This window comes from Manis javanica, chromosome 10 (assembly GCF_040802235.1).
Source record: "Manis javanica isolate MJ-LG chromosome 10, MJ_LKY, whole genome shotgun sequence".
Lineage (NCBI taxonomy): Eukaryota > Metazoa > Chordata > Mammalia > Pholidota > Manidae > Manis > Manis javanica.
In genome coordinates, this window is record NC_133165.1 from 68,819,677 (window position 1) to 68,831,761 (window position 12,085).

A 12,085-nucleotide genomic window follows, 5' to 3' on the forward strand; every position below is an offset into this window, starting at 1 on the left:
TGTTCTCTCCGTAAGGCATATCTCTAATGATCTTTAGAAATTATTCAGTACCTTTCAAACACTGAAATAATCTTACCTCAGCACTTATTGAACAAGCTAGTAGATTAGTATGTTTAGTATGTTCAAGACAGTCCAAGGAAAGCAAAGGCATGTGTTCAGCTTGAGAGGGACAGGGGAAGAGAGGGTGTCTTTCTCCTGGTGTCAGAAAAGGAAGCTGGAGAGCTTCACATGGATCCTTCAGGCCTCAGGGGAAGCCATGAGAGGCGTGTCACCCACAGCCTGGGGATGGGCGGGGGGCATCCTAGCACCGTGGAATTTTATAGCCAAGGGGACCTAGAAGCAAAGGCACCCCTCATGAGTGAAGAGCGCCTCCCAGATGTCAGGGGGCTCCCAGGGCCGGGGGACCTGCTTCACTCCTGCTAATCAGCACACTGAGGGGCTTCCTGCCAGGCCCATCTGCTCCTGGCTTTTGCTCTCTTTCTCATTCCTGCTTGCTTTCTTCCCCAGGCGTCTGGACGCCAACCACATCAGCTATGTCCCTCCAAGCTGCTTCAACGGCCTGCGCTCCCTGCGGCACCTGTGGCTGGATGACAACGCCCTGACAGAAGTCCCCGTCCAGGCTTTCAGAAGTTTATCAGCTCTTCAGGCCATGACCTTGGCCCTGAACAAAATACACCACATACCAGATGATGCCTTTGGAAACCTCTCCAGCTTGGTAGTTCTGTAAGCTTTATTGATTTCTTTTCTCTTTTAAGAGTATCTAAATTCACTAGAGACCTTGGCCTTAAAGTACTGGCCCTTCAGGCCTTGAATAGGGACAGTTTAAAAAGGAGGAAAAGTCCTGAGCCCCTCCCCAAAATGACTCATAAATATTCTAGTTGTATAAGAGAATTAAACATTTATCAAGCACCTGCTAAGAGCTGAGCACTGCTAGGCATTCAAAGATAGTAAAATATGACCTCTGTCTCAGGGAAGCCCACTGTATATCATACAGGTAATCGCCACACTGTATACAGTTAGTCCTGTGACAGAAGTTCATAAAAATTCCTTATTCCTGATAACAATTTTTAATTCAGGTCAAATTGAAATACGCCCTTCTTATTATTCAATAAATACTCTTGAACCCCTACCAAGGCAAGAAAGCGAAACTGGGCCCTTGAGAGTGAGCTGTTCATTTGTATGTCCTTTTTTGGTGGGTCTAGATTTCACTATTTTAAGTAAATCAAAATTATATTCTCAAGTAACAGCTTGATAAATAAAGAATAATCAGACTTCTCTAAGAATGTAGCAATATGCTCCGCATGTATAATATAATGCTGACCTCGGGAAAGAGCACACAGATGGAGGGAGGTCTGCAAGTTCAGTCTGCATGGGGACTTGAAGGGACTGTTCTGCACTCTCTCTCCCCTTGCCCCGTGCCCACCCACCAGTGTCCTCCACCTGCTCCATCACTGCCTTCAGTCATTCTGGTTTTCTTGATAGGCACCTGTCTCTTGCACTGTATACTCCTTTGAAGTCTGGCCAGCATTTGTCCATTTTTGTAGGTTTCCCTCAATCCCCTTTTCTCATATGTTGCATGTAGAAGATCCTCAACAAATGTCACATAGCTCTCACATGAAACCAACCTATGTTTATATAGAAGAAAAACCGTAGTCTGAAAGGATATGAAGTTTTGGGTGCTATTAGCAAATTTCTGTTCTAAATTTCACATATAAAGATGATGCTATTGACCCACTAGAAGCTGGGATGTGCTTTAATTTTTTCTCCACCAGAGGGAATGAATTTATAGAGATCCAGCTATTCATATTCACCCTGTCCTCCTTAAGCCCATTCTCCAAAAATCCCTTTGGGACTTGGTCCAGTTTTCAATTATGTACACAGCTGTTCTCACTGCCCTGACTTAACTGACCATTGAGCCAAATATGATAATTATATACATTAATACTGTGTCAAGATACTAATCTCCTTGGGCAACCAAAAAAATCTGATCACCATTCTTTGTGGCTGAAATTATTGTTTCCTGTTAACCTGTGGCCCCACCCTGGGAATGTAGCCACGACAAACCATCAGCTTTAATAGAAAAATGTGCTTAGTACACCTGGAACCTTCTCGCCACCTTTCCTATCTCAATGATGGCCAGAATCTGCCTAACACCCTACATCCCAAAAGCCATGCTAACCAACCTGGACTTACTTTAATTGGCCATGCTGTTCATATTATACACTCCCCGATATCTCACACCCAGAAGGTAAAACTGTGACTGCCTGTTGAATTCTATGGCATAGAATCATCCGTGCTAAGAGTGAGCGGGGCATATAGCTCTTGGAAAAACAAGTTAAACAAAGATTTTCTTATATATAATTAGTGCATTCTTTAATGTACATTTCTTTAGATTTAAGCAGTCAAAATGTTGTGCCTGAATTTCTCTGTGTAGTGTGCCTTCACGACTGTGTCTGTAATGTCCTCCTGCAGGCATCTCCATAACAATAGAATCCACTCCCTGGGAAAGAAATGCTTTGATGGGCTCCACAGCCTAGAGACTTTGTGAGTTGACCTCTTATTTGTTTCCCTTTTTCAGTGTTTTCATGAACATTCTGGAGGAATCAAAATAGCCTTAAAGTCAAACTTGCTGTTTGGTTTGGTTAATTGCCTGAGCCTTAAACAGATATTTACAGTAGCATTTTTTCTTACACACACACACACACACACACACACACAGAGCTATCAATAAAACTTGAGATTTTATTTTAACTGAACAAGAATGATCAATTAAAATCGCTCTAAGCTAAATGAGATGTTCTCTGCTGAGCAGTGACTGTTTGCTGAGGAATGTGTACTCTCTGGCAAGGATTGATTCTGTCTTGTCCTCAGGCTCACTCTTCATGAGTCTAGCCCTCCCTGCTGAATGAGAGAATGCTGACGAGTCTCATGCTGGGCCCTCCAGTCTGAGATGAACTGACGTCTCATTAGCAAACACCAAGGCTTCATGCTAAAGGAATTCAAAAAACTCAAAATAATCCCAGCTACAGTATATTGGATATATCCATAACCAAATATTGCACTGAGCATTCAGCACACATTGTTTCAATTAATCCTATACCCATCCTACGAGAGCAGCTATGACTGCCCATTTTAGGTTCTAAGAAAGTTATTTCACCAACATGATGTCTAGTCAGTAGCATAACTGGAATTTGCTTCCTTCTGTAGTTGGACTCTGAAATCCACATTTACCAATATGTACCACTTCCAAAGAATAGGTCAAAAGTTCAGTTCTGAGCTGGTACCTATAATAAAAATAGAGCCCAGCCAGCTGACCACCTAGATCCACTTTTGGAGCCACAGTAAGAGCAGTTCTTTGGAGAAGGAGCTGCTCCTCATTGCCCTGTGGAGGGAGAGAGATGTGAGGAGGGTGGGGTGACAGGCAGTGAGGGTCCCAAGTGTACTGGGAGAGGAGGGTGGGTCCAGCTGTGTCCTCCAGTCTTTGTTTTTAATATTCCAGTGCAATATACCACACAGGGCCCCTGAACCTACAATGCCTGCCCTGACCAGGGCTGCAGAAGGAGATGACCGAACATCACCTGCACACACAGCTCAGCGATCTGTACATGGCATATTTAGCTTCTAACCAGGTGTGGGTCCACTGGTTTCCTGAGGGACTGTGTTGGTGGTGGTCTTCTCCAGGCTGACGAGCACTAACATCTCTCCTTCCAGGGTTACTTCAGTTGCTCTGTGTTTCTTCTTAGAAGGGAGGGATCATCCTCCTGAAGCAATGCCAGAAATGACCTTGTCCAGGCAGAACTTCAAGGTCAACCTAATGGCATAGGCACGCCATTCCCATCAGCTGCTTGGGAAAATGGGGACTTCTCCCTTATCTACACGGGGCCAGGCAGGCAGCGGATCTTAGCAATGGAAAGCACCTTCCAGTCCCTTTCAACACAACAGGAACAAAAAACAAACAAAATGGGCTTTGACGGGCATTTCCATAAATAGCCTTTTTTTTCCCCCTATATCTGAGGCAAAGACCCAGGATTGCATATAAATACCATAGTGTACAACCTTTCGAGGCAAATTCCTGTGAGTCTCATTGTCCCTCCTCCCCTCACCTTGCCCAGAGCTACAGAAGATTAGCAAATTGGTTACCCCAACCTCTTCCTTTCCTTCACAAGAAATCCAAGTAATTTATAAGGACTCAATCCTTGTTTAATCAAAACAGAGCATCTGGACAGATTTACAAACAGGAAGAAAATTTATGTCCACAAAAGACATGAGTTTCCTGCCTGCAGTATAGCTTAAGAATGGTTTGTGCCAGATAAGTAGGAATCTTGATACATGTTCAACTTGGTCAAATTATCTCTCTCTTAAAATTAAGTAGCAATTCTTCTCCAAAGAGGAAAATCTAACCACATCTGATTGCCTGACCAAAAGGTTTTTCTGCATCATCTGGGAACTCTGCCATTCCCAGAGACTAGGAGGCAATTGCTTTTTCATATGAACATGTAGATATAAGGTGGAATAAGTCTTTAACGCGTCTGTGACTGATGGAATTGAAAAGCCACTTGTGCCATAAAGAAAGAGCAATGAATGATTTTAGAGTGTCTGGCCACTCCATCTCTGTGCATGAAGGGTAATGTAGACCTTTGCCTCACAGAGCAAGGAAAACATCATACTTCTGATTTGAATCACTTTTTGTGACCCTGAGGAGATTCTAGACCTGATGTCCTTCCTCAGAGTACCCTGTACACCACATAAACCTCTCCAGAAGCAGGCTGCCATCCTGGACCTCAGGCTGGAAGGGCACAGGCACTCGACAGGAGTCTGGGACGAAGCAGCTCAGGCGAGGCTCTGAAATGCGAGGCAAAAAGTCAGAGAGTGAAGGGGGGAATGTCGATTTGATTCAGGAGCCCCAAGGAGCACACACGCAAGCTAAGTCGCCATGTTTGGATGAAGAGCTACATCAGCAAGCTATCAGCCTCTGGCTTGGACGTAGCACTGCTCTATGTCCCCTCCCTTCTTTTCAATGTCCCAGGCCATTGAGACTTGACTCTGAAATTTCTCACAATCAGTATAATGACCATTGTAACACAGATACTTAGGGAATGATGGTGGTCAGCAAGCCAAGAAAATCTCTTTCCACAAAGAGAAGGAATGAGAATTTTCACTGATACTGGTCCATTGAAATAGCATGTTAACTTGATTTATTAAATGTAGTATATATGAGTTGTTAAATGAAAAACTGAAAATACTATTTACTTATTTTCAGAGATTTAAATTATAATAATCTTGATGAATTCCCCACTGCAATCAGGACACTTTCCAACCTTAAAGAACTGTAAGTACTTAGAACAAATGTAACGGGAGAACTCTATCCTTTGTGAACTTATTTTTAAGATACATTTATTGTACATAATATGACCTACTAGAAAATTTTTAAAGTTTGTATAGATAATGATTAAGTACACTTGAAACATATTTTCTATCACTGGCATATAGATTCTATCTCTGGCAAGCCTCAGAAAATCTTCTTTTTTTATAGTGGGTTTCTCTAATTTGTGTGTTAGGAAAAATATACATATTTCTCTAAGCCAGACTTTTTCCTAAGCCATATTCCCCAAAAATCCATATACATGACAGATTTGTGGAGAACTGTAGTGAATTCAGTTATTTGCTGAGTATTTCAAAAAACAAACTTTTCTATGCTGCATAAGTCCAGGACTGGGTGAATAAAATACATGTACCTGTACAGTGGTAGACCCTTTCAACGTATATTATTTCAGTCTTTAAATGTTTCCTCATTCCTATTTAATAAAAAATACCCTCGATTTTACTAAAGTAAAGCTAATTTTTGGCTATTATGTTACATATATTGTCTTCTATGTACTATAATTTAGCTTTTCTTTGTACCTAGAAGTATGAATAGCCTATAAGGAATGTTCTAACACTTGGAAAGGAAATAAAACAGAACCTATTCTCTGGCAGAGAGAAATAAGACACACAGCCAAGAGAGGCGGACAGCAGGGCTTGTATGTAAGGAAAAGCCTTTAGGAGGTTCTGTCTCAGGAAACCCCACGCATGGCTCAGCTGGGAAGTCATCATTGTCTGTGGTCACCTCATCCAGCCTCAGGCCCATATAGAACCCAAAGACCGTTGACTTTGCCCCTCTACCAATCAGGCAGCATTAGCACTGAACAGAGGAGAATCCGTTTGTTACAACAGACCCACTGAGCACCTTCCTTCAGTTCAGAAAGTTTCGTCCTCATAAGGAGATTACTTAAATTTCTGCTTCACTGTAGCTTAATTTGATTTTTCTCTTCTTTCAGCTTCAAATGGGGTCAGGAGGAGCAACTGTAATCTCCTCTGCAAAGATAGTTTCCCTCTAACTCAAGGTGTTACACAGTGTGCTCTGTTGGATATTAACATATGGATTTTCTTTTCATAACACTAGATCATAAGTTTCCATAAAGAGAAAATTAGTATTTTCTGATTCTTTATTCCTCTTTCAAGATGACACCTCCAGGTTATTTTTCTCCTAAAGAGTAAGTGAGGGCATGTAAGTTTCAAAGGGCATAGAGGAATTTTAACCTTATCCTCTAGTCACTAAAAGTGCTGATTATTGTAATAGGGCTAGGGAGGGACTATTAAGTAATTTTACCCTGCACTTTATTTTCTATAAATTGTTTTTCCTATCTTTCTAGAGGATTTCATAACAATAAAATCAAGTCAATACCTGAGAAAGCATTTGTAGGCAACCCTTCTCTTATTACAATGTAAGTGGCCACAGTTCTTTTTTATTTTTCTATCTTGAAATATAATATGTGTTGCACTTTAAATACAATACAACGAGTATTCTATATTGGCCCGTTTTGTCTCTCAAGGTAAGATCTATACGGAGAACTGTGTATAAAGATGTTTTGCCAGGTTTTTACCTGCATGCTGAAATAACATAAGAGTCTTTTTCTCTAGAACCTACAGCGTACATTGATTACCCTTCATGTCTTCAGTTTGCCGTCTCACTTCAAAATAGTTCCGTGAAATCCTTTTGTTTACCTCTAGTTTCTAAGCAACAAAACTGATTTTTAGGGCATCAATGTCAAGGTCACCTGGTCATTCAGAACTTGGATCCAAGTATCCTAGAAATATAGATTATTATATACAAATAGGAATCCTTTACAGCTATAACCTCCAGCCTAAATTGGTGGGGTGGGAGGGATGGCAGGAATACTGTTTTACACTAAGTCTCAGTATCCATTTATTAGCATTGAGTCACATTTATACAATTACAAGCTAGGTTGTAATTCTAGAAAGGTGCATATGTCTTAGGAAGGTGTAGATGAAGACTGATGTAACAGAGTTACAAGCACAACATATAACTGAATCTGCATTTCACATTTAGCACAGACTGAAGATTGAGCATAGGTAAATATACAGTAAAACGAAAATATGTATTAGGCTGGCTCTAGTTAAGACACCTGGCAGATCCAGGGCATAGTGCTGGCGTGAGGCCGTGAGTGAGGGGTCTTGAATACGGAGGAGGAAAGTAAGAACAACTGGAACATGACCCTAGGGACACTTCATAGCCGATATTCCTCCTGTACCCACCGGTTGAGAGGCTTTCTGGAGCCATGCAGCATTTGTCACAAATGAGCTGGACTACCAATTAACCCTGACAACACGGGTAGGGGGGGGAAATGCCACTCATCATTTCTGAAGTGTTCTGACAGTTTGTTGGCAAACTAAGGGATTTAAAGTTAGTTGCCAATAAACATAAGTCCTCATTAGAGGGTATTTACATATTAAGAGGTTGGCAAATTCATTGCCTTTGTGTCTCCATCCTTGCCCCGCAGGCCTGTTTTTTTTTTTCTATCGCTCTTTTGATATGCAAATACTGCTTGGGGAGGCCTAGGCCCCCAAAGTGCAGCAGCTTCCAGCCAGAGACTCTCCTCTCCTTGCTTTGGCCTCTGTCTCCATCTCTTCTCCCTGCCACCCCACCCCACGCCCCCCGATTTCCAGTTTCTGCGAGTGCTTCCCATGTCACGTAGCCCTCATCCTGCCCCTGTGGTCCCTATCCTGTCCCTAACTTCTTTCCGTGCCCACCGCCACCAGCCGCTCCGCTCGCCATTACCTCCAGGGTGTTCCCGTTCCAGGGTCATCTGTCAGACTCCACCACTAGCAGAGTCTTCACTCTTTTAACACAACATGTCTTTTCACTATGTTGCTGTGAAACAGACACTCAGGATTGTCTATTTATATATATATATATATTTTTTTTTGTCTATTTATATTAAATGCAAACTCCTTTCCCTGACCTTTACAGCCTCCCATACCACCCCAAGCCAACCCTTCCAACCAGTTCCCCAAAGCTCTCCTAAATTACCCTACACCCTAACCCAGACCCACTGTATTCACAGAACAAAACTCTTTACTTGCTTTGCTCTGCTGATTCTACCCCCTACAAAGCTCATTGAAATGCTGTCTTCCAGGGCCCATTTCAAATAACATTACATGAAGTTTTTCTTGGTCTCATAACAGAATTCCCTCCTGAGAACCCCATAGCTCCTGACTTGTATTTGTGGAGCTTCTGCCTTATGTGCTCTCTTGCCAATGGGTTTCAGCCCCAGGCAAGTTCACTATGGATTTAATGAGACCAAAAAATGACAGTGGATTGTTCTTGGGGTGAAAGGGTTTATACCCAACTTTATTTCCACCGTGGCAGGTCAAGCACTAGAATCCCATCCACTGAGAACTGAGTCTGCATGCAGCAAGCTGGTCTCTGCCTCTGGGCCTCTCTGCCCCTGCATCCATCTCAGTCTCTGTTCTTGGCACTGCCACCACTCCAGTCTCTGCTCTCCTGCAGCCTTTCAGCCTTGCCACCATGTTGCCTAGAGCACTGAGTGCTCTTTATATAGAGTCAATAACAACTTATTGCCCACACGTGTGTATTGAGCAAGCCGACCAGGGCCAGATGAGAATCCTGGCCATAGGAACCTTCACTTTATCCACATGTACACAAGCATGCATATTCATATCTGCCCAGTGTGCATATATACATACCTGTATATAAACACGATTACATACATACATGCATATAGTATGATAAGGAACACTGTGATTATATATTATATATTATATATATATTATTATATATTATATATTATATGCATATAGTGTGATAGAGACAATGTGTTATTATGAGGAAAACTCCATTTTTAAAAATCATAAGACGAATATTTCAGCTCTAGGAAAAAGAAGAGGTCAAAGGGTAGGATCACAGAAGGACACTTAGGTTTGTTGAGTGACAACTATATGCCAGGCATTATGCCAGATATTACACAAATATTTGCTCTTTTAATTCAAACATAAACCTAACAGCAAAGGTTTAGAGGTAATTTTCAAAGTAGGAAGTTGAAGCTCTGAGAAGTAATGAACTTGCCAAAGTGTCTGAGCCTCAGTTTCTTCCTCCGAAAATGAGAAAAGTAGGATCTAACTACTTATACAATGGACCTTATAAAGCTGTCAGGTAGATCAGTTGAACTATATATGTAAAAGTGCTCTATCAGCAGAAAGTGATATGCTCTTATGTATTTGTTCCATCCCGACTGATTCCAAGTTTCTTTAGGGTAGGAACATTTTCTCAATCTTCAAACCTCCAGCATCTAGCACAATGCCAAGAAAATAGCAGATACCCAATGGCAGCATCCTTAATGAACAGTCTCTAAGGCCCTGCAGTCCTTACCTTCATACTTTGGGCATAGTAGACACCAATAAATACCTGTTGAATTTCATTGAACTAGAAGGCTGTCTCGGCTAGGATCTATTTGTGGACCTCTATTGACCCAGCAGTTCAAATACCATTACATTGAAAACATCTGTGAAACAAAATGCTTTTAAAGTTTTAATGATGTCTCACTTCTTAGAGCAATTTTTTTTTTAAACTAATGTTACAAGAAACCCAGAATGGCAAATATCCTCTCAGATAACTGAAACGGTCCTTTGTGTATAAGATTTGACCAGAGGATCTAACCTTCTTATAAAAACTTCATCTTTCTGTAACTAATATATGATTGTCAGCACCTTGAATTACCCCTTTGCCATACTCAATGGCTATTCCACAGATGTTAGAGGCGGAGGAAGATTTTTAAGTATACCTATAGTCAGTTCACTTGCTTTCTCCTTACTAATTTATATCTGCCTTGCTGTCAGATATTTTCAATTTTATATAGTACAGATTGCTTTCCAAAAGCCTCATAATGTGAGTTAAAACATTTTCAACATTTGCCTAAAACCAAGTAATCAGGAATGTTATGTAATACAGTACAATCAAAATTACATAAATACACTTAGTATATTTGTTGACATTTTGAACAGGTATTCATAAGCCCTGGTGTTTGGATTTTTTCAGACATTTCTATGACAACCCCATTCAGCTTGTTGGAAGATCCGCTTTTCAACATTTACCTGAACTAAGAACACTGTAAGTTTTTCTTTTACAGATCCTCCTTGCAAGGTTATCGTAAACACCAAATGAATAATATAAGTTGAAGTGCTTTGAAAAATGCTAATAAAAATTGCCCCTTTCTAGAATCTTCTCCCAATAATACTCCTGTACTCCTTCTTTCAGGACTTTGAATGGTGCCTCACAAATCACTGAATTTCCTGATTTAACTGGAACTGCGAGCCTGGAGAGTCTGTAAGTTCTTCAAAAAGGTCTTGACTTTGCCCAGAACATGCACTTCCCTTAAAGCCTGACCAGTCTTTAAACTCAGTGAATCAAAATATGTCACTGTGTGATGCCTGAATAAAGGAATTATGTCTGTTTTGTGTTTCAACAGGACTTTAACTAGAGCACAGATCTCATCTCTTCCTCAAACCGTCTGCGATCAGTTACCTAATCTCCAAGTGCTGTGCGTATCAGTAAGGCAATAATGTTGTATAAACAGGCAACTTCCATTTAAAGGTGAAATGAAGCCATTATTGCAACAATCCTTGAAAAAAGGAGAAAGTTCTTTCCTTGCAGGTCTCCGGGAGGTCAGGCCTTCTTTGCCCGCTTTGGGCCAGGAAAGTGGCTTTCTGATGACCTCAGTAATGATGGCAGGGTGCCCTTTGTTCCCAAGTCCCAAAAGGTCTCCCATCAGAGTTTCAACTGGCACACACTTCCTTTCAGAAAGTGGATATCAACAAGCCAAGATAACTTCATTTCCCCCTCTAAAGGTTTTGCAAAACAGAAAAAAATATATGGATGCCAAAATAAAAAACGAATTTATCAGATGCACACAAACCTTGCTAAAGGAGACCAAACATTCTCCCGATATAACTGTGGGTGCCATGTTCTAATGTTCCATCTAGCAGTTAAGCGGCTTGTGTGTGTTATTTCTGTTGACATGAAGCTTTTCCCTCTGCCTTTTCCCTGTCTCAGGAAAAGTAGTTAACAGGAATTTGAAGAGCGTTGTTTAGCCCTTCCATTTTCAGCCATCTTCTTCCACTCAACCCTATTTTCATCCTTTGAAGAATTGCTGGGAATTAACGAAATGACCCTTACTCTCTTGTCACAGCTCTGTTCTCACCCAGGAGACATCTGTGACAGTTGAATACCCGTAATTGCACTATAGGCTTTACCAAGTGGCAGCTCTATGAATGTTAAGTGAGAAGGGACTCCTACCATGGCGGTTCCACTTTCCCCTGTCCCCAGCCAGTCACTTCACTTCAGAATTCAGTTGCTCAGTGATTAGGGGTTGCAGTAACACACGTGATAGCCTTGGACACAGTCATTCATGTATAAAGGAAGGGTATATAGGGCAAATCTCCTCTCCTTCGCCCCATGTCCCCCTCATCAGTGAGGTACAGATACAGATAAGAAAACTGAGAATTAGGCAAGTTAGGTACATTTGTCAAAGTCACACTGAAGAAAAGTAGCACAGTCCAAATTCAAACAGGCAGTCTGAGTAACTGGAAAAAAGTGTATGTGTACCAGGTAGTGGAAATCTTGGGGACCATGTTAGAATTCTGCCCACCACACCCAGAACAGGTATAATTATCCTCACTTCTTGAGGAAACTGGCTCAGAAACATGAATATGATTTCACATACTGTAA

General features: G+C 41.4%; 1 protein-coding gene across 2 annotated transcripts in view; it reads left to right on the plus strand.

Annotated features, from left to right (window-relative positions):
- LGR5 (leucine rich repeat containing G protein-coupled receptor 5) overlaps window positions 1-12,085 on the plus strand; it is a 123,341-nt gene that overhangs the window by 95,290 nt on the left and 15,966 nt on the right. Inside the window, exons 5-11 of one of the 2 annotated variants that reach the window (XM_017668884.3) lie at window positions 508-723; window positions 2,473-2,544; window positions 5,261-5,329; window positions 6,693-6,764; window positions 10,397-10,468; window positions 10,616-10,684; window positions 10,827-10,898. In XM_017668884.3, the coding sequence (XP_017524373.2) occupies window positions 508-723; window positions 2,473-2,544; window positions 5,261-5,329; window positions 6,693-6,764; window positions 10,397-10,468; window positions 10,616-10,684; window positions 10,827-10,898 (642 nt within the window). The remainder of the gene's footprint in view (window positions 1-507; window positions 724-2,472; window positions 2,545-5,260; window positions 5,330-6,692; window positions 6,765-10,396; window positions 10,469-10,615; window positions 10,685-10,826; window positions 10,899-12,085) is intronic. The other variant, XM_017668885.3, reaches the window with a different exon arrangement.